The sequence below is a fragment of the Balaenoptera ricei genome, chromosome X, assembly GCF_028023285.1.
Source record: "Balaenoptera ricei isolate mBalRic1 chromosome X, mBalRic1.hap2, whole genome shotgun sequence".
Lineage (NCBI taxonomy): Eukaryota > Metazoa > Chordata > Mammalia > Artiodactyla > Balaenopteridae > Balaenoptera > Balaenoptera ricei.
Window position 1 is genome coordinate 47,476,094 of NC_082660.1, and position 23,084 is coordinate 47,499,177.

A 23,084-nucleotide genomic window follows, 5' to 3' on the forward strand; every position below is an offset into this window, starting at 1 on the left:
CCACTAGCATCTCCTTAGTAGGAGGGTAGAGATCATGTCTGATTCAGTTCTGTATTCCTAGCATAGAGTCTGACAAAGAGGGTGTTCAGTACGTATTTGATGAACACACGAAATGAATGAAAACATTAATGAGTGAATGAGGGTGGTTTCATGTAACTGCCTGAATCCTGAGGTCTGGCTATGCCCAGCGCCGGGGTGCTGTCATACTAAGCTCTCTTGGAATCAAATTCAGCCTAGGCTCCTTCTAAAATGGGTCTCCAATATCTTTATTATTTTTCAAACACACCCACATGCGCACATGTGGACACATATACACACACGTACATACCCACACACAAGCAAAATGCAGGGGGCCCAAGGAACCCATGATTATGGGTGATGGGGTAAGGTCCAGGGTGGTGGAACGGGGGATGGACAGATGGCCCTGTTCAGCTCAGTTCAGCTTAGCACCTCCTTCCAGAGGCCAGGATGCTCCCTGAAGCTCAGGAATTTTTGCTCCAGAACTAACATCACCTCTGTTCCTCTTCATGCTCGATAGCAGTGCCTAAATTTCATGATTATACCAAACGGGGACAGGAGGTAGGGAAAGGTTGGGAGCCAAATATCCAGAGATTGGGAGAGGCGTAACTTAGGGATCTAGACAGGGCAGGAGGGCAGAACTACTGCTACTGTTCATTGGGGTTGGGGTTGGCATCTGGGTACTTGGTGAGGTCGAAGGTCAGGACTTTGCTGATCACACAGTCCCCTTGCTGGAGGAGGAGGGAGAAAAAGAAAAATAAAATTGTAAGGAGAGAATTAAGAGGGGTCAAGTGCCCCAGGACTGTGGGGCCTCAAACCCTCCTCCCTACATACCTGCCCAAAGCCCAGGCAATGGTTCTCTGGGTATGAGAGGATGTGCTCAGTCCCATGTGCCTTCTTTTCCTGCCTATCTCTGCACTCTCCTCCTTTTCTCTGCTGTCTGGCTGCCTCTGTCTCGCCTTTCCACCTGTCCCCAAATGCAATGGCCCTGCCCAGCTGAGCTGGCTAAGCCTCCAGGGCAGGGCTCCAACAAGCCCAGATGGTCATTCAGGACCTGAGTCCCTATGCTCCCCCACCCCCGTGCCCCTCCACTGCAGCCTTCCCTTCCTGCCCTGGGGAGTCAGGCAGGGAGTGGGGCTGGCTCCTGAGCCAGGCCCGCCCTACCTCGGGGTAGACTCCAATGAGGCTCTCAGCCTTGGTGTAGAACTCCTCCTTGAGAGAAATGACGATGGCCTGGAAGTTGCAAGTCGACTGCTCCTTGATGTAATTTGCTACCTGTGGGAGGGGCCGTGGAGCACTTAGCAGGGCTGAAGCCCTAACACTCCCTGTCTTATCCAGTCAGAACCAGAGGCAGATGGGGTGGGGTAGGGGGTGGAGGGTTGGGGGAAGAGAGGCTGAAAGGAGGCCACTGACTAGCACAGTGCTGATGACCCTGGGCCCAGCCTCCCAGGCACAGAGAACAGGCTGCGGGAATGGCTAGGGCGCACTCAGGAGTTGTTCCCTGAAACCCAGCCCCAACCTGGGGACCTCCCTCCCGGGCCCCACTTTCCTTGCACCCACCTTGCCAATGTTGGTGTTATCCAGGGCGGCATCGATCTCATCCAGGACGAAGAAGGGGGCTGGCTTGTAGCTGGGAGGGAACCAGTAGGTGAGCTGACACTGATGGGGGCAGGGGCGGGGCATGACAGCCCCAGAGCCCATCATACAGGCCAGCACCTGCTTCCATTTCTTCAGAGATTAAAAAATCCAGGTCTGAATGTTGCCTGAGCCCCTAAAGGCCAATATACCAACTGAGTCCTCCTTTGCATCCAGCCCTGCGCTCCAGGATCCCACAGAACAGAAGACATGGTCCTCTCTGGAGCGTCCAGGTTGGCTGGGGAGATAAAGCTGTCCTAGGCTCTGGCCATACTGACCAAGCTACCTGGAGGTCTACCCCACCCACTCACACCATGTCTCCCTGCCTCTGCACATGCTGTACCCTCTGCCTTGGAATGCCTACTGGTCTCCCTGGCTAACTTCTACTTATCCTTTGCATTTCCTACTCAAGTGTTAGCTGCCCTTGAAAGGCTTTCCTGGCTACCCACACCCTCCCAGATTGGGTTGGTGGCTCTCCTCTGTGCATCCACAGCTCACACGCTCAACCGGTTACAACATTTAGCTCACTGTCTGTTTACACATCTGGCTTCCACTAGACCATGAGCTCCTCGAAGACAGAAACCATGTCTGACTCATCTGTGTCCCTAATCCCCCAACAAGGTCTGGTACAGAGCAGCCATCAAGAAATGCTCACTGAATGATGCTGTACAATCAAGCACTAAGTTGTGGGGGGGAGTCAGATTCAAGTACTGTTGGCATTCAGTAGGGGGAGGTCAGGGTATGCCACAGTGGTCGAAGCAGGCTTCCTAGAGGAACAGGAGGAAGACAATGAGATGTGAAGGGGTGGAAGGTGATGGCCAAGCTAGATTTGCATGAAAAGGGCTTATGAGCCAGCAACCATGTGAGCAAAAGCCTGGAGGTGGAACTGAATACATGCAGGGGAGGGCATGCTGAGTGGATGAGGCTGGATTGGGAAGACAGGTCCAGGAAACCAAGGCCAGATATGCTGTAGTAGGTAGGGAAACAGGGATTCAATCCAGAGTCCACCAGATCATCTTCACCTCGGCATAACTCTGCATGTCCTTGGACCCCAGAGCCTCCAGTGGCCTCAGTACAGTCTCCACCAACTGCCCTGGGGGGGGCACAGCCATACCTGTGGATGGCAAAGAGCAGGGCCAGAGCTGCCACTGTTTTTTCCCCCCCTGACAAGTTGTCCATGGGCCGGAAGCGTTTGCCAGGAGCCACACAGTTGTAGTTGATGCCATCCAAGTAGGGCTCCTCGGGGTTCTCAGGGCCCAGGAATGCCTAGGGGGAAAGGAGATGGGTCAAGGGTCTGGGTCTAGATGGGGAAGAGGACAGGAAGCCTAGAGGGAAGGGCAAATGAGGATGGGCAGGGGCTAGTTGGGTAAGGGGCTCCAGCCTACCTGGGCACTGCTGTTACGGGACAGGGCCTTGTAGATCTCATCAATGTTGGTGGCCACTGATTCAAAACAGGCATTGAAGCGGTCAAAGCGCTCCTTCTTGATCTGTTCAAATGCCTGCTTGGCCTTCTTGGCTCGCTTTCGGGCTGCCTCAAACTCTGCCACAAGGGAGAGACAGGTGACCCCTCAGTACCCAGGCTCTGCCAAGGCTGAGGCATTTTGCCCTGGCAAAAATGACCTACAACTGACAATCCACAGAGCAGGGACATCCCACAGGAAGAGGAATGCCTGCGGAGGGGCCCCGGAAGACAGTTCCACGATCACCTGTATCCAGTGGGCCAGCCACATAGTGCAAAGGAAGAAACATGGGCTTGCAGCCACATAACATGGATTCTTCCCTGGGCTCTACCAGCAACCAGCTGTGTGACCTCAGGCAGGTCACTCATTCTCTCTAAACCTCAGCAGTTTTCTACTCTATAAAACAGGTGTGATAATCCCTACTGTTTAGGGCTCTTGGAAGTTTCGAGTAAGAAAGCACGTAAAAACAGGAGCTGTTGTGATGTATAACAGGCCCTTGCCATACCTCTAGCCTCCTGCCTTCATCTTAGAACCAAGAAGAAGAGGAAACCCTTACCATCTGAGGTTTCCTGGAACTTGTCTCGGACACTTTCCAGCTTTTCCATGGCCTTCATGTTGGGGGCAGCAATACGCTGGAGCACACTCTGCTGCTCATTCAGCTTCTGCTGCAGTGTGTTCATCTCCTGCTTGATCTCCTCCTCGGCCTGGGCATCCTGCAAATCCCAGGCCCAGCAACATCAAGAAGGGCCAGGCCCCTACAGAGATACCTGATCCGAGCGGGGGCCTGGGGACCTACTCCCACGCAGAAGTCAGGTTCTTTTTCCCTAACCCTGCTCCTCTCATCAGGTCCTGCCAACAGTAACCATTCCCACCGTCCCTAGAAATTACAGGCTGATGTCGCTTTTCTCATCTCTAGCCCTTCCCCCAGGCCCTGTCAACCTCTCCATCTCTCAGGAGGAGCAGCTGGTGGTGCCCCTCTCTGGCTCTCAGCCCAGGCCATGAGCCAGCGCCATCCCAGGGTGACCTAGAGGCTCCCACACAGGCTGGTCTGGACTCCACTTACAGCTCGACAACGAATAAGGCAACTCACGTTTTCTGCTCAGATCACCACACCTGAGCAAATTCCATTTGAACTTGGTTTTAGGTCTTATGGATGTTGTGATGCATGTCTGGGCTTGTGCCTTTCTGCCACTTTTAGTCAATAAATATTTACTGAATGCCTTCCAATGCCAGGCACTGGCCACTCATATCCTGTGAGTCATGGCTCCTGTGTTCATAGAGCTCATGGACTAACAGAGGAATGCATATAAGCAAACAATCAGAACATCGTATGGTGAATACCCAAACAATGATAAACAGATGGTGATGGGTCAGCACACAAGAAGGGCACCTAACTCAGACAATGGGGCTAGGGAAGGCTTCCAGGAATATTTTTAAGCTCAGGCCTGTAGGATGAATGGTGAGGACAGAGAGAAGGAATAGTCTTCTATGCAGACAGGAGTATCACATGCAAAACCAGGGTTTATTCATGGTTCATTCAAGGAAATCAAAGCAATTCAAAAAAGTAATCAACTTTAATGAACTTCAAAAGCCAAACAGGGGAATTCCCTGGCGGTCCAGTGGTTACGACTCAGCGCTTTCACTGCCGGGGCCCAGGTTCAATCCTTGATCAGGGAACTAAGACCCCGCAAGCCACACAGCACAGCAGAAAAAAAAAAAGGCCAAACAAATAAGCAAAGGGCAATTCAACATGGCAATAGTAGCAACTGCGTGTGTGTGTGTGTGTGTGTAAGCACACGCGTGCCTGTGTGCTAGGCAAAGAGACAAAGCTGGAGGCACATGAAGAAGCCCAATGATAACGGGCCTTTTAAGAAATCTGGACTTTATCCCAAGGGAGGTGAGGTACCACTGAATGACTTCAAGCACAGGAAGGACATGAATATATATATATTTTAGAAAAGTCTTTCTGAACATCTCTCTCTCTATATATATGTATGGAGTGATTCGTGGATACAGTATAAGTAAAATATGAAAGGTACACAATAGAATGCTATCTTTTATCTAAGAGAGGAAATGTGAATAATTTACATACAAATATATTTGTATTTTAAAAATACAACAACAACAAAAAGATAATCCAAAAACTAAAATGGTCACACATACAGGAAGGGGGGTGAAGTTGGACAAGAAAGGAAGCTAAACTTCTCTTCACATACCTTGTATTATACTTTTGGTTTTAGAATCAAATGAAGAATTTACATAATTATAAAACAAAATTAAATTGAATCAAAATGTGAAAGCCACTGGGTAAAAAAACTGTTGGGGAACAAGATACTGACAAGATGCCAAAGAATCACCCTAAAGATTCCTTATTACTTACAAAGGTAAAAGTGTATGCTTAGCATTGAGATCTGGCAATTGATACCTTAACTGAGGATCAAACCTAGCATCATGAATAGTGGGACACCTTAACACTATGTGCCTCCTGGTGTGGTGCAATATAAAGTACACAGTGGGGAGTTCCCTGGCGGTCCAGTGATTAGGACTTGGTGCTTTCACTACCATGGCCTGGGTTCAATCTCTGCTCGGGGAACTAAGATTCTGCAAGCCACGTTGCACAGCCGGCGGGGAGGGGGAGTACACAGTGAAATGTTTTTGCCAAAAACTTACTTAACCCAAATCTATCAAGCCTCTAAAATAGTTCAAACTTCCAATTTATAGGAAATACAAGGTTAGGTAGAACAAATTAAACAGAGTAATGAAAGGAAACTAACATATCCATAATGTACCCATAACATATCCTGTTCTTCAAGACAACATGTAGACTGTTCAAAAGACCAGTGTTATGAAAAAAAAAAGTGAGGGGACTGCTCCACATTAAAAGAAACTAACTAACTAAATAAAAGAAACTAAAGAGACAGAACAACCAAAAGCAATGCATGAATTTGATTGGATCACAGCTTAAAAAAAACAAACTACTGGGCTTCCCTGGTGGCGCAGTGGTTGAGAATCTGCCTGCCAATGCAAGGGACACGGGTTCGAGCCCTGGTCTGGGAAGATCCCACATGCCACGGAGCAACTGGGCCCGTGAGCCACAATTACTGAGCCTGCGCGTCTGGAGCCTGTGCTCCGCAACAAGAGAGGCCGTGATGGTGAGAGGCTCGCGCACCGCGATGAAGAGTGGTCCCCACTTGCCGCAACTAGAGAAAGCCCTTGCACAGAAACGAAGACTCAACACAGTCATAAATAAATAAATAAATAAATAAAAGACCGTGAATTTCTTTAAAACAAAAAACAAAAAACAAAAAACAAACTACTACAAAAGACACTTTGTAACAACTAGGGAAATTTGAATATGGGTGGAATATTAGATATAAAATTATTAATTTTCTTAGGTATAAAATTGAACTGTGGTTATGGAAGAGAATCCCTTGTACCAGCATGCTGAAGAATTTAGAGCTGAAGTCTACAACTTCCTTCAAAAGGTTCAGCAAAAACAAAAAAAGTGTGCAGTGCAGAGGGAGGGAGAGAGTCAAGAGAGATAGGAGAGAAAGCAAACTGGGAAAATGTTCATTGGTCAATCTAAGGTGAAAGGCATATGGGTGTTCAACTGTACTATTCTTTCAGTTTTTCTTGTAGGTTTGAAAAGTTTCAAAATTAAAATTGGAAAAAATAAAGGAGAATACTAAAAAGCAAAATCCTTTAAAAATTGAAAACTAAACAAAAGAAATCTGACTATATATTAAGCTGGTTAAACACTCAGAAGATTCTTTCAAATCACTTTAAAACATAGGAACACGACTATCCATGCCCAGTGAGCCATTAGCTTAGTGAGCCATTAGCATCAAGGAAATCTTAAATAGCATTCAATAATCGAATTGTTACTAATAATATCTTATTATGATTTTCTATATATATGATAGGCTAAAGTAAATATACTATTGAATACTTGCTAGAAGCCAGATTTTTAGCAAGAATAATTGGAAACTCAAACATAAAATCAACGTTAAACTGTGAAAATTACAATTTCAATTGGAAGTATCAATATGAACTCATGATACATTTTTCCCTCAAAATAAAAAATGCATTTTGTAGCCCAGTCTACTGAAAAGTTCTAGAAGCACTGAGCAACCCAGCAGTCATGAACATTCCAGTGTCCAGATGGTAGTTGCTAAATAATAGCACTCCCTACTAAAAGAAGTCAGAGCTTCTCAGAGAAATGGCTAATTCCAGATCTGGGGTGGGAAACGTAAAGGATGAGCCTGGACATACCAGAAAGCAAGGAAGATATCAAAGACTACAAGAGGGGACTTCCCTGGTGGTCCAGTGGTTAAGAATCCGCCTTCCAATACGGGGGCGCGGGTTCAATCCCTGGTCGGGGAACTAAGATCTCACATGCCATGCGGCACAGCCAGGAAAAAAAAAAAAAAAAGACTACAAGAGTTGTGTCAAAATTATTCAGAAGGGGCTTCCCTGGTGGCGCAGTGGTTGAGAATCTGCCTGCCAATGCAGGGGACACGGGTTCGAGCCCTGGTCTGGGAAGATGCCACATGCCGCGGAGCAGCTGGGCCCGTGAGCCACAGCTACTGAGCCTGCGTGTCTGGAGCCTGTGCTCCGCAACAGGAGAGGCCGCGATAGTGAGAGGCCCACGCACAGTGATGAAGAGCTGCCCCCGCTTGCCGCAACTAGAGAAAGCCCTAGCACAGAAACGAAGACCCAACATAGCAATCAATCAATCAATCAATAAATAAATCGTTAAAAAAAAAAATTATTCAGAAGCCAACTTGAACGAGTTCCCACTGGCCAAAGATACAACACCTTGATGCAATGAGAAGGATAATAACCACAACAGAGTGCAACACATCAAATGTGTTTAAATCCATAAGTTCATAATAACATGAAAACAACTCAGTGGACAAATCTTGAGAATGCCTAAGAACCAACTCATTATTTTATAAACTGGTAAATAAAGGGCAAGAATCAAGCACATATATCCTGCCTTTCCTATACAAACTACCTCAGGGTAACCAAATAATTGACGAGAGGAAATCTCTTTACAGTATTCCAGCTAATAAAGAAATGACAGAATAAGATGACCATTTTGCAACCCCTGACAAATTATGTAATGGATCTAGGCAATAATCATCATGGCTGCAAGCCACACAAAAAGAGCCAATGACCAGACATTATAAACCTCCTGATGGAAGTAATGACGTCATATGAAGTAGTCTTGACCAAAATAAACCCCAAAACCTGAATCTAATCAAACCTCTAGATCTGAGCTGTCCAATACAGTGGCCACAAGCCACATGTCACTACTGAGCATGAAAAATGCAGCTAGTGTGACTGAGGAACTAAAGTTTTAATTTTATTGAACGCTAGCTAATTTAAATTTAAAAACGGATACTCAATTCAGTTACTACAAAACTTCTAAGTATATTTGGAACAACTTAGGTATGTGGTTCTCCTTTTTCAATTGTAAATTTTAGGATATCTAAATACAGATCAAGTATTTCTGAGTAAAATTTAGCATCCAAATTGAGATGTGCTGGAAGCTTAAAATAGATAATGAATTTTGAAGACTTAGTACAAAGAGATGGTTAAATTTCTCATCAATAATTTTTATACTGTTTACGTATTGAAATGATCATTCTTTTGGATATACTCGGTTAAACAAAATATAGTATTAAAATTAATTTCACCTTTTAAAAGTTACACATGTGGGTGATACTGTATCTCTATTGAACAGCACTGATCTACATGTAACTACCCACTTACAGGAACTATGGGGGACAGCAGAACTTATTTTTTTTGCTTTGTTCTGGGGGAACATTTTAAAAACCACAGGATACGATCAACAAAGTACAGAATGTAGAAAATCCTTCAGGAGAAATGAGCAAATTTCTTCAACAACAATAAATATTGCAGAGAAAAATAAAAACAGACAGAGGGGGAACTTTTGGATTAAATGAGACTTAGGAGACATCATCAACCAATCACGATATCAATCATCTATCCCTCTTTCATCTTACTTGACTCCCAGTTCAAGCAAGCAAACTGTGAGTGTGTGTGTGTGTATAACAATCAGGGAAATGTGAATACTAATCATAATATTATTATTAAGGAATTATATAATAATATATAATTCCAATGTTAAGTAATTGGGTTTTTTGTATGATAATGATTCTAAATATTTTTAAGGATTTTCTCTTATAGAGATACATTCTGAAATATTTACAAATGAAATGACATGGTGTCCAGAATTTTTTAAATAACCTGGGGGTGGGAAGGGGAGGATGGAGTGTGTGGGGGTGCATATGAAACAAGTTTGGCCATGAGTTTATAACTGCTGAAACTGGTGATGGCCACATGAGACAGCACTGTACTATTTTACTTCTGCATATGAAATTTTCCATAATAAAAATCTAATAAGAACAATAGCAAAAATCAACTTGAAGTGGCTCCCGCTGGCCAAGAATGGGACAATTTGAATATCAAAAAGAAAAATGACTCCAAATAGACTGAAACATACCAAAATACATTTAAACACTTAAGTTTATAATAAATATAAATTAGAAACCTCACTGGTCACCTTTAAAGGTTACAAGGGCAACCAACTCATTCTGAAAGCTGGTTAATAAAGGCAAAGAATTAAGTATTTATTCTACCTTTTCTGTACTAACTGAATTTCAAGGGAACTAAACAGTTGATGTGAGAAAGTTCTTTTTTAGAAATCCAATTAATAAATGTAGGAGGAATGAAAGAATCAGAAAATTACCATTTTGCAGCCCTTAATAGATGTAGGCAATGATCGTTCGTTAATAGCTGCTAAAACCAGCTGTGAAAGGCTGATAGGGAACTTTATAAGATTGATGGGGCTAACAACACCTGAACATGGTGATCATGATTGTTTTTCCTTTTTTAACTTTACATTACGTAAATTTTTAAACATTCACAGAAATGCAGAGAATAATACAATGAACCCCACGCACCCAGCTTCAATAATTATCAACTCATGGCCAATACTCTGCCATCTATATCCAATTTCTTTCTATATTCAACTATTTTAAACCAAATCTCAAATGTTTCATCCATAAATACTTTAGTATGTACCTCTAAAACAGGGTTTCTGAATCTCAGCACTAATGATATTTTGAGCCAAATAATTTGTTGTTGTGGGGGCTGTCCTTTGTGCACTGTAGGATGTTTAGCAGCATCCCTACTGTCTACCCACTAGATACTGGTAGCAACCTCTGCCCCAGTTGCGACAACTGGGTGTGACAAGAGTATCTCGACATTACCAAATGTCCCCTGGGGAGGCAAAATCCACCCCACCCATTGAGAACCACTGTTGTAAAAGGTAAGGACATTTTAAAAATAAAACCACAATACCATTATCACCTAAAAATATTAACAGCAATTCCTGAACATCATAAACTATCTGGTCAGTGTTCAAATCATCCCAATTGTGTTACATAAAAAATTTTTTGCAGGTTTTTTTCAAAGCAGGTTCCAAATAAGGTGCCCACATTACAATTGGTTGATATGTCTCTTAAATCTCATTTAATCTATAAATTCCCCTGTCTCTCTTTTCTTTGCAATAGATTCAAGGGAAGGCCACACATTGTAACTGGTTGATTTGTCTCATAAGCCTATAAAAGTTCTCCCTGTCTGTTTATTTCTTTCTTCCCATTTATTTATGGAAGAGACCAGGTCTTTTGTCCTTTAGAGTTTCCCACAGTCTGGATCTAGTTAACTGCATCCCTGTGCTTTTATTTAACATGTTCCTCTGGCACCAGTGTTTCATATAATTGGTGGACATAAAAGCTTAATCAGATCCTTGTTTGAGTTTTTGGCAAGAATATTTCATAGGTAGTGTTGAGCATTCATCAATCTTATCATTACAAAGATAGAGAGAACTGACATTCAGTGTCTACTGATGCGATGCAAAAGGAAGTTCATAAGTACACGGTACCACATATGATATATTCTTGCCAAAAATAAAAAATGAATCTGAATCCAATCAAACCACAGATTTAACTACCAGTTTATAGGAAACACAAGGATGGAAGAACATGTTAAAAAACATCATGGGACACAATCAGCCAAATTCAGAGTATAGAAAATTGTACAAGACCAATGACCCAGTTTCTTCCATAAATAGCAAGAAAAAAATAAAAAGGGATAAAAAAATGTTATAGACCATAAGAGACCAATTTAAACACATGGAGCTCACTTGAATTCTGACTTAAACACAGAAACAATATTTTTAAAAAAGATATTTATGGGACATTCATGGAAATCTAAACATTTATTGAATATCAGATGACATTACACAGTTAGTGCTAATTTTTTGGTATAATATCGTGGTTACATTTTTTAAAAAGGTGTCCTAGAGATATATACTGAGGTAATTATGAATGGAATATCTAGAATTTGATTTAAAATGTGCCAATCAGGAGGGGGAAGGGTATAAAAAACAGGATTGACCATATGTTGCTAATTATTGAAGCTGGATGATGGGTACCTGGGGTTCATCATATCATTCTCTCTACTTCTGTATCTGTTTGAAATTTTCCATAATAAAAAAGTTAAAAAAAAAAATCAAGTCCCCCTGCCTGGCTATAAGGAAAGATTGGAAAGCATCAGAAACTATTTGGAAGGCTCCTACAGTAGTCCATGTGAGTGGTGAAAGCAGCCTGAACTAGAGAGACAGTGGAAACAGAGAAAAGTAGAATTCAGTAGATATTTGGAAGGTAGAATTGACAGGGCTTGGTAATTCATTGAATATGCAAAGGGAGAGAGAGAGTTAAGGACAAGGCTCAGATTTCTGGTTTGAACCTGGGGCTGGCACTGAAGAGAAGAGGCCGATTTGGGGAGGAAGGCTGGGGTTTGAGGTACCTGTGGGCCCTAGCATAGAGACGGCAGCTGAAGCCAGGGGAGTAGAGGAGATACCCAGGATGAGAGAACACCAAATGAGAAGGAAAGGATGCCTGGGACAGAGCCCTGAGGAACCCCCGAGGTCTATCTGTTCACTGTACAGGAGCCTGTTCTCCGTGTATCTGGGCTGAGATGTGTACACAGGTGGAAGGGGAAGACTGGCAACAGGCAGGGATGGGGGCAGCTGGGGGTGGAGGTGGAAGACGTGCCTGTGTCTGTGTTTGTATATGGGGGGAAGCCATGGATCACAACTCCACCCCACCCCCCGCCTTGCCAGCTCGCCCCTCTTTCCAGACGTGGTCTGTCTCCACAGGGCCCCCAGATGAGCTGACCCTCTCTCTGGACAGCTGGGAGGATGTACCCACTCCCCGAGGCTGAGCCTCACCTTCAGATCCTCACACAGGTCGCCGTAGTCAATCTCGATGAGGGCCTCTCGTGCATAGATATTGGAAGTTCGTTGGGAGCCACTCACTGAATCCTCCCCCTGGGAGCTACCCTGCAATGGCGAGAGGGAGATTCAAATGGAGCCGAATGGCCATAAGAGCACTTGCTCCTCTAGAGGGGGCTGAGGGGCTCCTTTGCAGCCTTCGATGTCTTTGAGAAGCACCTTGCTAGAAAGTACTTGTGGCAAAAGGAAGAGCAGCTCTGACAGCAGAAAGATCTGAGTTCAAAATTGGGCTCTACCGCCGACTAACCGTGTGACCCTGGGCAAGCCATGCTGTTGCTTGAATCCTCATTTAAACACACAAACCCTCATCTGCAACACAGGACGATGCCTGCCTGGCAGGGTTGTGCTTAGGATTAGGAGTAATTATATCACATGCTACCATGATGCCTGGCACACTGCCGGTGTTCAAAATATTTTGCTGAATTAAATGGAAATGCTATTTGGGAAGAAAGGAGGGAGAAAGACACGTGGGACTGAAATACATGTTCAGGTCAAAGACAAGATATCTGCAAACCTCCTCTCAGTTAACATTCCCACCCCCTTGCTACCAAGCTTCACTTTCAGTGGATAAAATGCCTTGGCTCTTCTATTGGCTGGTGTCCCTCCCTTTCCCATAACTAAGCTTCATCACCTCTGCATTGCTGATGTCCCTTACCCAACTCTCTCCTGGCCAACCTCCCTCACTGCAGCTAAGTTACCATCCCTCAGGTCCCTCAATTCCGTCTTCCTTTGCTCTTGGCTAATGTCCCTCAATTCCCACTCCTACCAATATCCATCACCTGCTGGAACTATCTTAGCTCAAGTCCCTAAGGTTAATGAATGACTTCCTCTTCTGGCTTACCTCCCTCACCACCTACTGACATGCAGCCCTACCCCCAACAACTTCCCTCTCACACCAAGGCTATTACCTTTCACCTCACCTGTCTTCACAGCCTCACCCTGCCTCATCTCCCCTGCATCCCTCCTTTTGTCTCTCACCACCTGCACCCACCATCCTTTTCTCTCTCTCTCACCTGCCCTCCCTAGCGACCTTCATCCCCCATTCTTGGTTGTTATTCACAGCCCACACCCACCACCAGCCTTAATACTCACCTCTTCCTGACTAATATCATCCATGGTGCCCTTAGACAGTGGCAACTTGATGTCCTGCATCTTGCAGGCCTGTAGCAGGTTGTGGCGGTCACTGCGTTTCTGTTCAAGCTTGGTCTCAATGGCTGTCACCTCCTTCTGTAAATGGGTCATTTCCCTAAGAAGATCCAGGAAGATAGGTGAGACCCAAATCCAGCAAGCTGCCCATACTACGTACTTCCCCCAGGCCCAGGCCTGAACCCACTCACTTGTTGGCGCCCCCCAGTTTCTTACGAATCTCCTCCATCTCATGGTTCTTGTCATTCACCTCTGACTTCTTGGCCAGGTGCTGATTCTTCAGGTCTTGTAGCTGGGCCATGGTCTCATCTATGATCTTCATGTGTCTTTGTTCCTCCTGGTCCCAGCACGGTGAACAGGACAAGAAGTGAAAGCTTTCCCCAGCTCACCTTGGGATCTTCTCCCATTGTCCCCACCCTTTCCACCAGACAGTTTGCTGGAATCTGTTTCAATGAGCTCTGCTTTTACAAACCCCCATCACCCCTCTGAGTTCTTTTACCTTTTTCCAAATTATTTTGTTGACCTCCCCCTTACCCCAATATACAAGTTGCCTGCTGTAGAAAAGTTCAAAGTATAGGAAAAGTATGAAGCAGGAGGAAAAAAAGAAATTACTTGTAATCGCACCAGCCAGAGAGAACCAATTAACATTTAGCCTATTTCCCCTCAGCATTACTTATGGACAGGTCTACATAGCTGAGACTAGATTGTAATTAAAAGTCTATATTCTGACTTAATGTTATTTAAGCATCTTTTCCACACCAAGACTACTGTCATGAGCATAACATCAATGTTTTTGAAACACCCACAAAAACAATACTGTGTACTTTCCATGAGTACATATATATGAATGCAAAAGTATTTAAGTAAATGCCTATAAGGTCTGGAAGAATACATCCTACATGAGATTAGCCCCAGGAAGAGTAAGGGGACTGGGATTGAGAGTGGTCAGTCAAAGGGGACTGTCATCTTACCTATTACGTTCTGATTTTTTTTTAAAGGAGAATGTTTTCATTTTGATCTGAAAGTCACAGAAGGGGACCTATCTGCAACTTTCTCTCAAATGGCTCATAAGAAATAATATGCAGGGCTTCCCTGGTGGCGCAGTGGTTAAGAGTCCGCCTGCTAATGCAAGGGACACGGGTTCAAGCCCTGGTCCGGGAAGATCCCACATGCCGCGGAGCAACTAAGCCCATGTGCCACAACTACTGAGCCTGCGCTCTAGAGCCCAGGAGCCACAACTACTGAGCCCGTGTGCCACAACTACTGAAGCCCGCACGCCTAGAGCCTGTGCTCCACAACAAGAGAAGCCACCTCAATGAGAAGCCCGCGCACCGCAACGAAGAGTAGCCCCCGCTTGCCACAACTAGACAGACCATGCGCAGCAATGAAGACCAAAAGCAGCCAAAATATTAAAAAAAAATAATAAAAAAACTTAGAAAATAAACAACCTGGGGGACCTCCCTGGTGGCGCAGTGGATAAGACTCCGCGCTCCCAATGCAGGAGGCCTGGGTTCAATCCCTGGTAAGGGAACTAGATCCTACACGCATGCCGCAACTAAGAGTTCGCATGCCAGAACTAAGGAGCCCGCCTGCTGCAACTAAGACCCAGCACAACCAAATAAATAATAACAAAACAAAAAACAAAAACATCAACCTATGTGTCAGCATTTTGGATTTCCTCATGTATTACTGAGGAGAAATGTATTCTGAAGACTCTCAATGGATGGTGCCAAATGGCCTAAGAATGTTGGTTTTGTGCATCATGGCCAGTATCCTTTTTTTAAAAAAAAAAATCTTGGGTGATGTGATAGGAAACAAATTACACATAATTGTTTTAATTTGCATTCCTTTGATTTCTACTAAGCCTAAATCATATATACGTGTTTATGGGTTATGTGAATCTCTTCTTGAACTGTTTGTGCCACTTACTCATTTTTTCTCCCTATTTAGGTCTTGGTGTTCTTCTTATTTAGAAGAGGGCTTTATAAATTATGGATATTATCTCTTCCAATTTTTCCTCTTAGCTTTTAGTTTAGTTTTTCATGGTCTCCTTCCTTACCTTCTTGAGCTTTTCTATCTCATTTTCATCTTTTTTCACTGTCTGCTCCCACATGTGTACTTTATCCTGGTCCTCCTTCAGTTGGTTCTTTTCAAAATCCAATTGGATGCCCAAGCGAGTCTTCTGATTCTCGAACTCCAAACTGTGGGGAGAAAGGAGAACTAGGCCTAGGGCACAGGGACTCAGTTACTGCTGAATTTTAGTCACCACTCAGCTCATCCACATAAAACTGTCCCCTGAAGTTACAGAACTAAGTTCCTTGGCCTAGCTTTGTAGATATGGCACAAGGCAGAGGAGATTGGGCCAAACTCCATGAATCCTCCTTTAAACACTGGAGCCCCTGTTCCGAGTTCCTAGAAGGAGGCACAAAAAGGTCCACCTGAACCCACCAGCTAAGATAATTCCTATTTATTAAGCTTCTATGTAATTTACATACATTACCTCTAATCCTCTAATGAACAGCTCCACAAGAAGGCATTATTATCCTAATTTTACAAATGAGGAAACTTGGGCCAAGAGGTAAAAGACCTTGCCCAAGGACACAGAGCTGGCAAAGTGAGATTAGATTCCAGGTGTAAACACCAAAATCTGGGTTTCTTCTCCTACGGAATCCTTGCAATATAATGTGGTGGGATAAGGGGACTGGTATCCCAACTCTGCCATTTACTATGAATCTCAGACAACTTAGTCATACTCTCCATGCCTGTTTTCTCACCTGAAAAATGGAAATAATAATAGTACTTACCTCAGAGTTATTGGGAGTTAATATGTATAAAGTCCTTAGAACCATGCCTGGTACACAGTAAGTACTCAACAAATTTTAGTTATCATCACCATCTCCAGGTATACTGGCTGTATTCAGTTCATATCCAGTTCATGGGCTTTGACTCTTTCCAACTACCCCCTAACCCCCGCATACACCTCTGCCCCAACATTCCAGAATCTCTAAAGGGGCAGAGCTTGGGTAGTAAAAAAAAAAAAAAAAAAAATGGAGAAAATAGATTCCTGCTAGTTCCCTCCTCCCTATCTCTATAGAAACTCAAGAGTATGTAACCAGCATACGCAGATACCAGCAGGACAGGCAGGTCTAACTTCCAACTGTCCCTCCACCCCCCAATATGGTGTGACAGATGCTGCCAGATGTCATGCTAGCAGCTTAAACCTATTAGTCACTATAATCCAAATGGAATGTAATTAACTCTATAATTTTGAGCTATGCAATTTTAAGTTCAATCTCCTAAGCATGACTCACAAAGCCTTCTGTGATCTGGCCCCTGCTGACCTCTCCAACACCTCCGTCTTCCTCCTGACCCCATTTTTCTGCTCCAGACATTCAATACTTAGTTTGCAGAACAAGGTATGCTCTCTCACACCTCTGAGCATGCTGTTCTCACTGCTTGGAACTCCCTTCTTCTGTCTACTGCTTGGTTGGCTAAATCCTACTCACTCTACAGGTCTCCAGTTCATCACTCCTTGGTCTGCAAAACCTTTCCTGACAATTGTGAGCAGGTTCTTAGTTTCTACTACACTTTGTTGGGTTCCTCCCTTTTTGGTATAATCATACCCCATAGTCCATAAAACACTTATGATTGCTGTATGTACAAGACCTTTCCCTTGTCTCCTTTGGTTCAATCTGATTTCTACTCCTATTATCTTCCCTACAGTGAGCATGTACACCCAAGTGACATACATACATACATACACACATATACATACGTACGTATATAACCTTAAAAATGCATATCCTTGTAAAATGTTGTTTTGTTTTTAAATTTATACAAATGTACAGTGTTATAAATTTATCCTGTTACTGCCTGTAAATCTAGTTCTTGTCTGAACTGCTACACAGTATTCCATAGTCTGTATAGTCATCACATTTAACTTATACTTCTCTGCAGTAATGGCCATCTACATTGCCACCAATGTCCCACTATTACAAATTATGCCAAGATGAACAACTTTGAATGTGTCTCTTTGTCACCCTGTGGCCAAGACTCTCTCTGGGATATAGACTCAGGAGTGGCTTTGCTAAGTCACTGGGCTCGTGTAGACTTATTTTCACCAAATACTGCTAGATTGTTTTAATTCGCATTTCCTCTAATTAGGAGTGAGATGGAACATCAATTCACAGTTACTAGCCATTCGAGCTTCTCTTTCCATGAAATGCTAACTACATCCTCTCTCCATTATTCTATTGGGTCTCTAGGTTTTTATTTTTCCTTTTGTTGATTTGCAGCTCCTTGAACATTTTCCTCTGTATTTTCTATCTACCTCAAGTACAGCATCATTCTGAAACTGCTGATCTACTTGTTTGTCTCCCTCATTACTCCATAACTCCCTGAGGACAGGGACAGTCTCTGATTCAATTCTATATCCCTTGAGCCTGACTTGGGGGTAGGAGAGCAATGAACAGTTACTGTATGGGTGATGGGCTAGACGAACTGCTGACTGAAGCCCTGGGTCCAGGGGGTGACCTCCTTCAGAGAGACTGTGTCGTGTTCATCTATCTTACCCTCATCTCCCCACCCTCTCCAATACCTAGCACAGGACAACTTGGCACAAGTAGGTATTCAAACAAGGTTTGTTGAACAAATGAATAAACTAAAGTGGGAAAGAAAGGAGAAACTTGCTTTGTTCTTACTATTCTTCCAACCTAGAACTTTGGTCCTCCTCTCCCACATCACCCATCAGGACAATGACAATAATAAAAGCTAATGTCTATTGGGAGTTCCCTGGTGGTCTAGTGGTTAGGATTCGGTGCTTTCACTGCCATGGCCCAAGTTCAATCCCTGGTTGGGAAACTGAGATCCTGCAAGCCACATGGCGCGACCAAAAAAAAAAAAAAACTAATATCTATTGCTCTTAGTAGGGGCAAAGTATCATGCTAAATACTTTATAAGGATTAAGCCCAACCTCTGATCCACCCCAACAATTCTGAGATAGGTATCACAATTATCCCACTTGACGCATAAGGAAACTGGGGCTTAGAGAGGTCAAGTCACTGCCCAAAATAAATGAACCATGGAGCTGGGATTTTAACCCAGGTAAACCACGTTTAAAGCTGGTACTCTTAATCCCTATACTGTGCCACATGCTTCCCTGATGTCCCTGTTCTTTAAGGATGACCTACCATAAATGCCCATCGTTGTAAAAGCTGCTCCCTGCCTTATGATGGCATCTGACTTCCCAGATGTCAGGCTAGGGGCTCAAGGGCACCCCAGTCTCCCCTTCTAACCACACTTCCACCTACCGCTTCTTGGCGATTTCATTCTGCCGCTTCACCTTCTCTTCCTCAAACTCCCGGATGTTGCGCACACCAATCTCCCGACAAAACTCTTCAAATACCTCATCCTCTACCTGAGGAGAGAAGCAAGGGAGAGAAAAGGCCCTCTGGGTCAGAGTGCTGCTTCCAGCCTCAGTCCTGCCCTGATGCACATGCTGGCATGGCTCATCCTCTACCAACCTGGTTCATTTTCTCCTTCAAGTCTTTCATTTCCCTCTCTCGACTCTGGATGATCCTCTTGATATCATTGATTCGAGGCCCAAAGTTGGCTAGCTCACTCTCCAGCTTGGACTTTTCCTGAAGGAAACAGGGTTGAGAGGACAAAAGAGACCAGGATCCTTGGAGGAAAAGAGCCACCCTGAGTATACTGACCCCATGGACAAAAAGGGCTAACTCGCCACATGCTGAGAGAACCTGACTTAGCACTGCTGTCAAGGCTGCATCATATCTCACTTGGACCATCACACGGCTTCCTCCCTGGCCTCTAGTCAGCCAGCTTCAATCCAAAAGGCTGGGCACACAGTAAACATCATTACTTACAGGTCCACACTCCCTCATCAATAACCCCTGGGGCCAGATATGTTTTGGAATTCAGACTTTTTGATTTTAGAAAAATGATACATATACTACATATTACATAACACCTCCAGGGTGAGCTGGGGAACCACCCATAATCAAACACAGTAATATATCTATAAAACTACACCCACCCACAGGGACTGAAATATCTGTAGCTCACTTTGAAAACTTTCAGAAGAAACTCAAATATTTGTTGAATGAATTAGTTATGTTAATAGCACCTAACATTTACTGAACATTCACTGGCTATGAGGAATCAGTCTAAATACTTCACATATATTAACTCATTCAATCTTTGTAAGGACCCTATAATTCTAACCCCACTTTACAGATTAAGATGAAAAAATTGACACTGAGAGGTTTATTTTGTTTGTTTTTTTTCCTGTTTTGTTTTGTTTTTTGAGTACCTGCAATACATATGTTTGACAAAGATATTGTTTCTGGAATATATTTTTCAAAAAACTTACAAACCAATACAAAAATGAGCAAAAGATTTGAACAGATACAACACAGAGGTTTAGTAACTTGCCTAATGTCATACAGAGCCAAGATCTGAACCCCTGCTTGTCTGACTTTATGCTATGTCTGGTCCCCAAAGGAAGTGGGACAAGTTCCCCACCCCCAGAAAAACCTAGGCCAGGAATGTGAGGATGGCCTTTGGCAAACAGGGCTGAAGGCCAGGCCCCACCTGCAGATTCAGGGCCAGATGTCGTGTCTTGGTCTGTTCTAGGTCACTCTGTGAGTACTTGAGCCGCATCTGCAGTCCGTGGGCCTGAGACTGCACCTGACGTAGTTCTGCCTCTTTCCGCTTTGCCTTCATCTGCTCCTAAAGTGGACAAGAGAGAGGGGCTAGGTGGTAAGAAGGTGGGCAGCTGGCCTGGGCTTCGGACCCCCATTCCTAGGGACAGCCCTGCCTATGGCTTACCTTCAGCTCTTCTGTCAACCGCTCTTTCTTCTCTTTCAACTTGTCTACTGCTTTCTCATCCCAGCGCCGGGCCTTGGCCTTCAGATCACTAGCCCCGCCAGAGATCACCCCTGACTTCTGGAACAGGGTCCCATCCAGTGCCACTGTCTACATACAGCAGGGAGTAGAGAGGAGAGGGGAGAAGCTAAACAGAGGAATCGCCAATACTAAGCTTGTCCAGCTCCAATTTGGGCAAGGGAATCCATACCTTGTGGCGCTGGTGGCCTCCAAAGGCAATGCGGCGGGCATCCTCCACATTGTCACAGACAAGGGCATTGCCACAAGCGTACTGCAGGGCTTTTTTGATGTGAGGTGGCTCATAGCGAATAACATCAATCACCAGCTTGGCCCCCTTCAGCTCCCGGAGTTTCTCATCTGTAGGTTTCACCTGTGAGAAGAAGCTCAGTTAAGTGGCGGAACACGGAGGGCTAGGAAGAGCAGCCCTCTCACACTGCCCTGACCCCATCACCACCAGCTTCACCTCCAGGTAATCAAGAGGCAAGAAGGTCTCAGGCTCCCCACGCTGCTCCTTGATATACTGAATACAGTCCCGGCCTGTCTTCTCTGAGTCCACGATAATGGCATCCATGTTCTTACCCAAAACCTTGGTTACTGCAATCTGATACTTCTTTTGTGTGGGCTGGCAGAGGTCAATGAGGCGGCCGTACTAGGGAAAGTCAGAAGAGAAAAGTGAAGCATGAGGCTTTTGGGAGCTGGCCTGGGAACCCCAATTCCCAGCCTGGAAGGGGGTGGGAGCAGGTCAGAATTTCTATCAGGAACACAGCCCCCACACTATGGAAGAAAAACCTACTCTGGCCCCAAAGCAACAACAACTTCAGGCAGTCATGTCTGAATCCAAAAATCATCTTTCTAAACCTCACTTTTACCATTTCACAGACCACTGCCACCCCAGGCATTATGCCAGAGACCCTATATGCATTATATCAAATTCTCACAAACACCCAGCAAAGTAAATCTCTTTGTTTAGTTCACTTCCCCCATGCCCCCCAAATCAACCATGGTTCCCTAAGAACTATCAGATAAAGGGTAAGATCTTTAAGGGCAGTGACTGAGCTTAACTCCTTCTTATCAACTCCCCAGCAGTGTCTATAGGAAATATCAGGAAATAGTTGTGGAACTCAATTAAGTTGAACCCAGGGATGGAATTACAGCAATAGAGGAGTAATATTCAGGGAATCTGGGGACTCAGGATTTGGTTTAAGAGGCCAAGAGATCTGATAGAGCCTAGTGAATGAGCTGGTTGTTACATGCCAAAAAAGCTCATACTGAAGCCTGCACAGAGCTACTTCCTGGGAGCTAATTCCTGCCCTGTGGTCCCTTCCCTTCCCAAAGCCCTCTCCAGTTTCTCCACCTCCCACAGAGGAGTGGACACAAGCAAGACAAAACTTTCAGAAAGATACAACTGGTGTGATGAGAAGAACACGAGGTTAAGAATCAGAACAAGTTGGGTCTGAACTGCAGTTTTTTTTCTTTTTTTAAATTTTATTTATTTATTTATTTTGGCTGTGTTGGGTTTTCGTTGCTGCACGCGGGCTTTCTCTAGCTGCGGTGAGCGGGGGCTACTCTTCGTTGCGGCGCGCGGGCTTCTCACTGCGGTGGCTTCTTTTGTTGCGGAGCACGGGCTCTAAGCACGCGGGCTTCAGGAGTTGTGGCGTGCGGGCTCTAGAGCGCAGGCTCAGTAGTTGTGGCGCACGGGCTTAGTTGCTCTGAGGCATGTGGGATCTTCCCGGACCAGGGATCGAACCTGTGTCCCCTGTACTGGCAGGCGGATTCTTAACCACTGCCCCACCAGGGAAGTCCCTGAATTGCAGTTCTTATACTCATAAGCTACGCTGTTTTGAGCAAGTCATTTAACCTCTCTGACCCTCAGTTTCCCTAGCTGTAAAAATGGGATTAGCAATCCTGTCCTCACAGGGCTGCTGTGAAAATTATCTGACAGTGAGTGTGAAAGTAAGTGCTCAGGAAATGAGTTCCCTCTCCACTCTTACCACAGAGCCAGGGTACAGACGCTTGATGCTTTCCATAATTTCTGCCTTTCGCTGTTGGCGGCTGCTCTCCTGGCGGTCAATGCGTGCATCCCCCAGCTGCTCCATCACCTGGTTCAGCTCCTTATTGATCTCATCAATTCGCCGCTTGGCCATCTCCACCTCCTCTGTCAGCTCCCCCTCTAGCTTCTTCTGCTCCTCGAGGGACTGCCTACAAAGTAAGGAAACACAAGGGTTACCCTGGCTGGCCAGAAAATATTCCTGGCCGAGAGGGACTCTGTGGGTCCTGCCTGGAGAGGGGCAGGACAAGAAGGGTTCACAAGAACAGGCCTGGAAGTAAGAGGGAAGGTTACAAGGCCACATACTTGCTAGTTGTGATGTATTCCTCCAGTTTCTCAATCCGCTTCTGATTCTCTTCAATCTCCCTCAGCTTTTGCTTGATCTTGGCCTGGGAGAAAGACAAATACACTACATCACCATAGGCTGAGTAAGTTAACTCCAAGACCATGGGGCCCTGGCTCACCCTCCCCATGTGCCTGCTCATCC

The 23,084-nt window shown here is 44.8% G+C and overlaps 1 protein-coding gene across 2 annotated transcripts in view; it reads right to left on the minus strand.

Annotated features, from left to right (window-relative positions):
• Nucleotides 1–242: 242 nt before the first annotated feature.
• Nucleotides 243–23,084, minus strand: part of SMC1A (structural maintenance of chromosomes 1A) — a 37,445-nt gene continuing 14,603 nt past the window's right edge. For both annotated transcript variants that reach the window (XM_059911485.1, XM_059911486.1), the window contains 18 exons: nucleotides 22,904–22,986; nucleotides 22,542–22,749; nucleotides 21,014–21,199; nucleotides 20,741–20,920; nucleotides 20,494–20,640; nucleotides 20,257–20,394; nucleotides 19,170–19,286; nucleotides 18,957–19,063; nucleotides 15,707–15,848; nucleotides 13,839–13,984; nucleotides 13,594–13,747; nucleotides 12,439–12,549; nucleotides 3,670–3,826; nucleotides 3,039–3,193; nucleotides 2,768–2,919; nucleotides 1,579–1,648; nucleotides 1,183–1,293; nucleotides 243–749 (listed from right to left, as the gene is read on the minus strand). In XM_059911485.1, coding sequence (XP_059767468.1) covers nucleotides 666–749; nucleotides 1,183–1,293; nucleotides 1,579–1,648; nucleotides 2,768–2,919; nucleotides 3,039–3,193; nucleotides 3,670–3,826; nucleotides 12,439–12,549; nucleotides 13,594–13,747; nucleotides 13,839–13,984; nucleotides 15,707–15,848; nucleotides 18,957–19,063; nucleotides 19,170–19,286; nucleotides 20,257–20,394; nucleotides 20,494–20,640; nucleotides 20,741–20,920; nucleotides 21,014–21,199; nucleotides 22,542–22,749; nucleotides 22,904–22,986 — 2,448 coding nt within the window. In that variant the 3' untranslated portion in view covers nucleotides 243–665. The remainder of the gene's footprint in view (nucleotides 750–1,182; nucleotides 1,294–1,578; nucleotides 1,649–2,767; nucleotides 2,920–3,038; nucleotides 3,194–3,669; nucleotides 3,827–12,438; nucleotides 12,550–13,593; nucleotides 13,748–13,838; nucleotides 13,985–15,706; nucleotides 15,849–18,956; nucleotides 19,064–19,169; nucleotides 19,287–20,256; nucleotides 20,395–20,493; nucleotides 20,641–20,740; nucleotides 20,921–21,013; nucleotides 21,200–22,541; nucleotides 22,750–22,903; nucleotides 22,987–23,084) is intronic.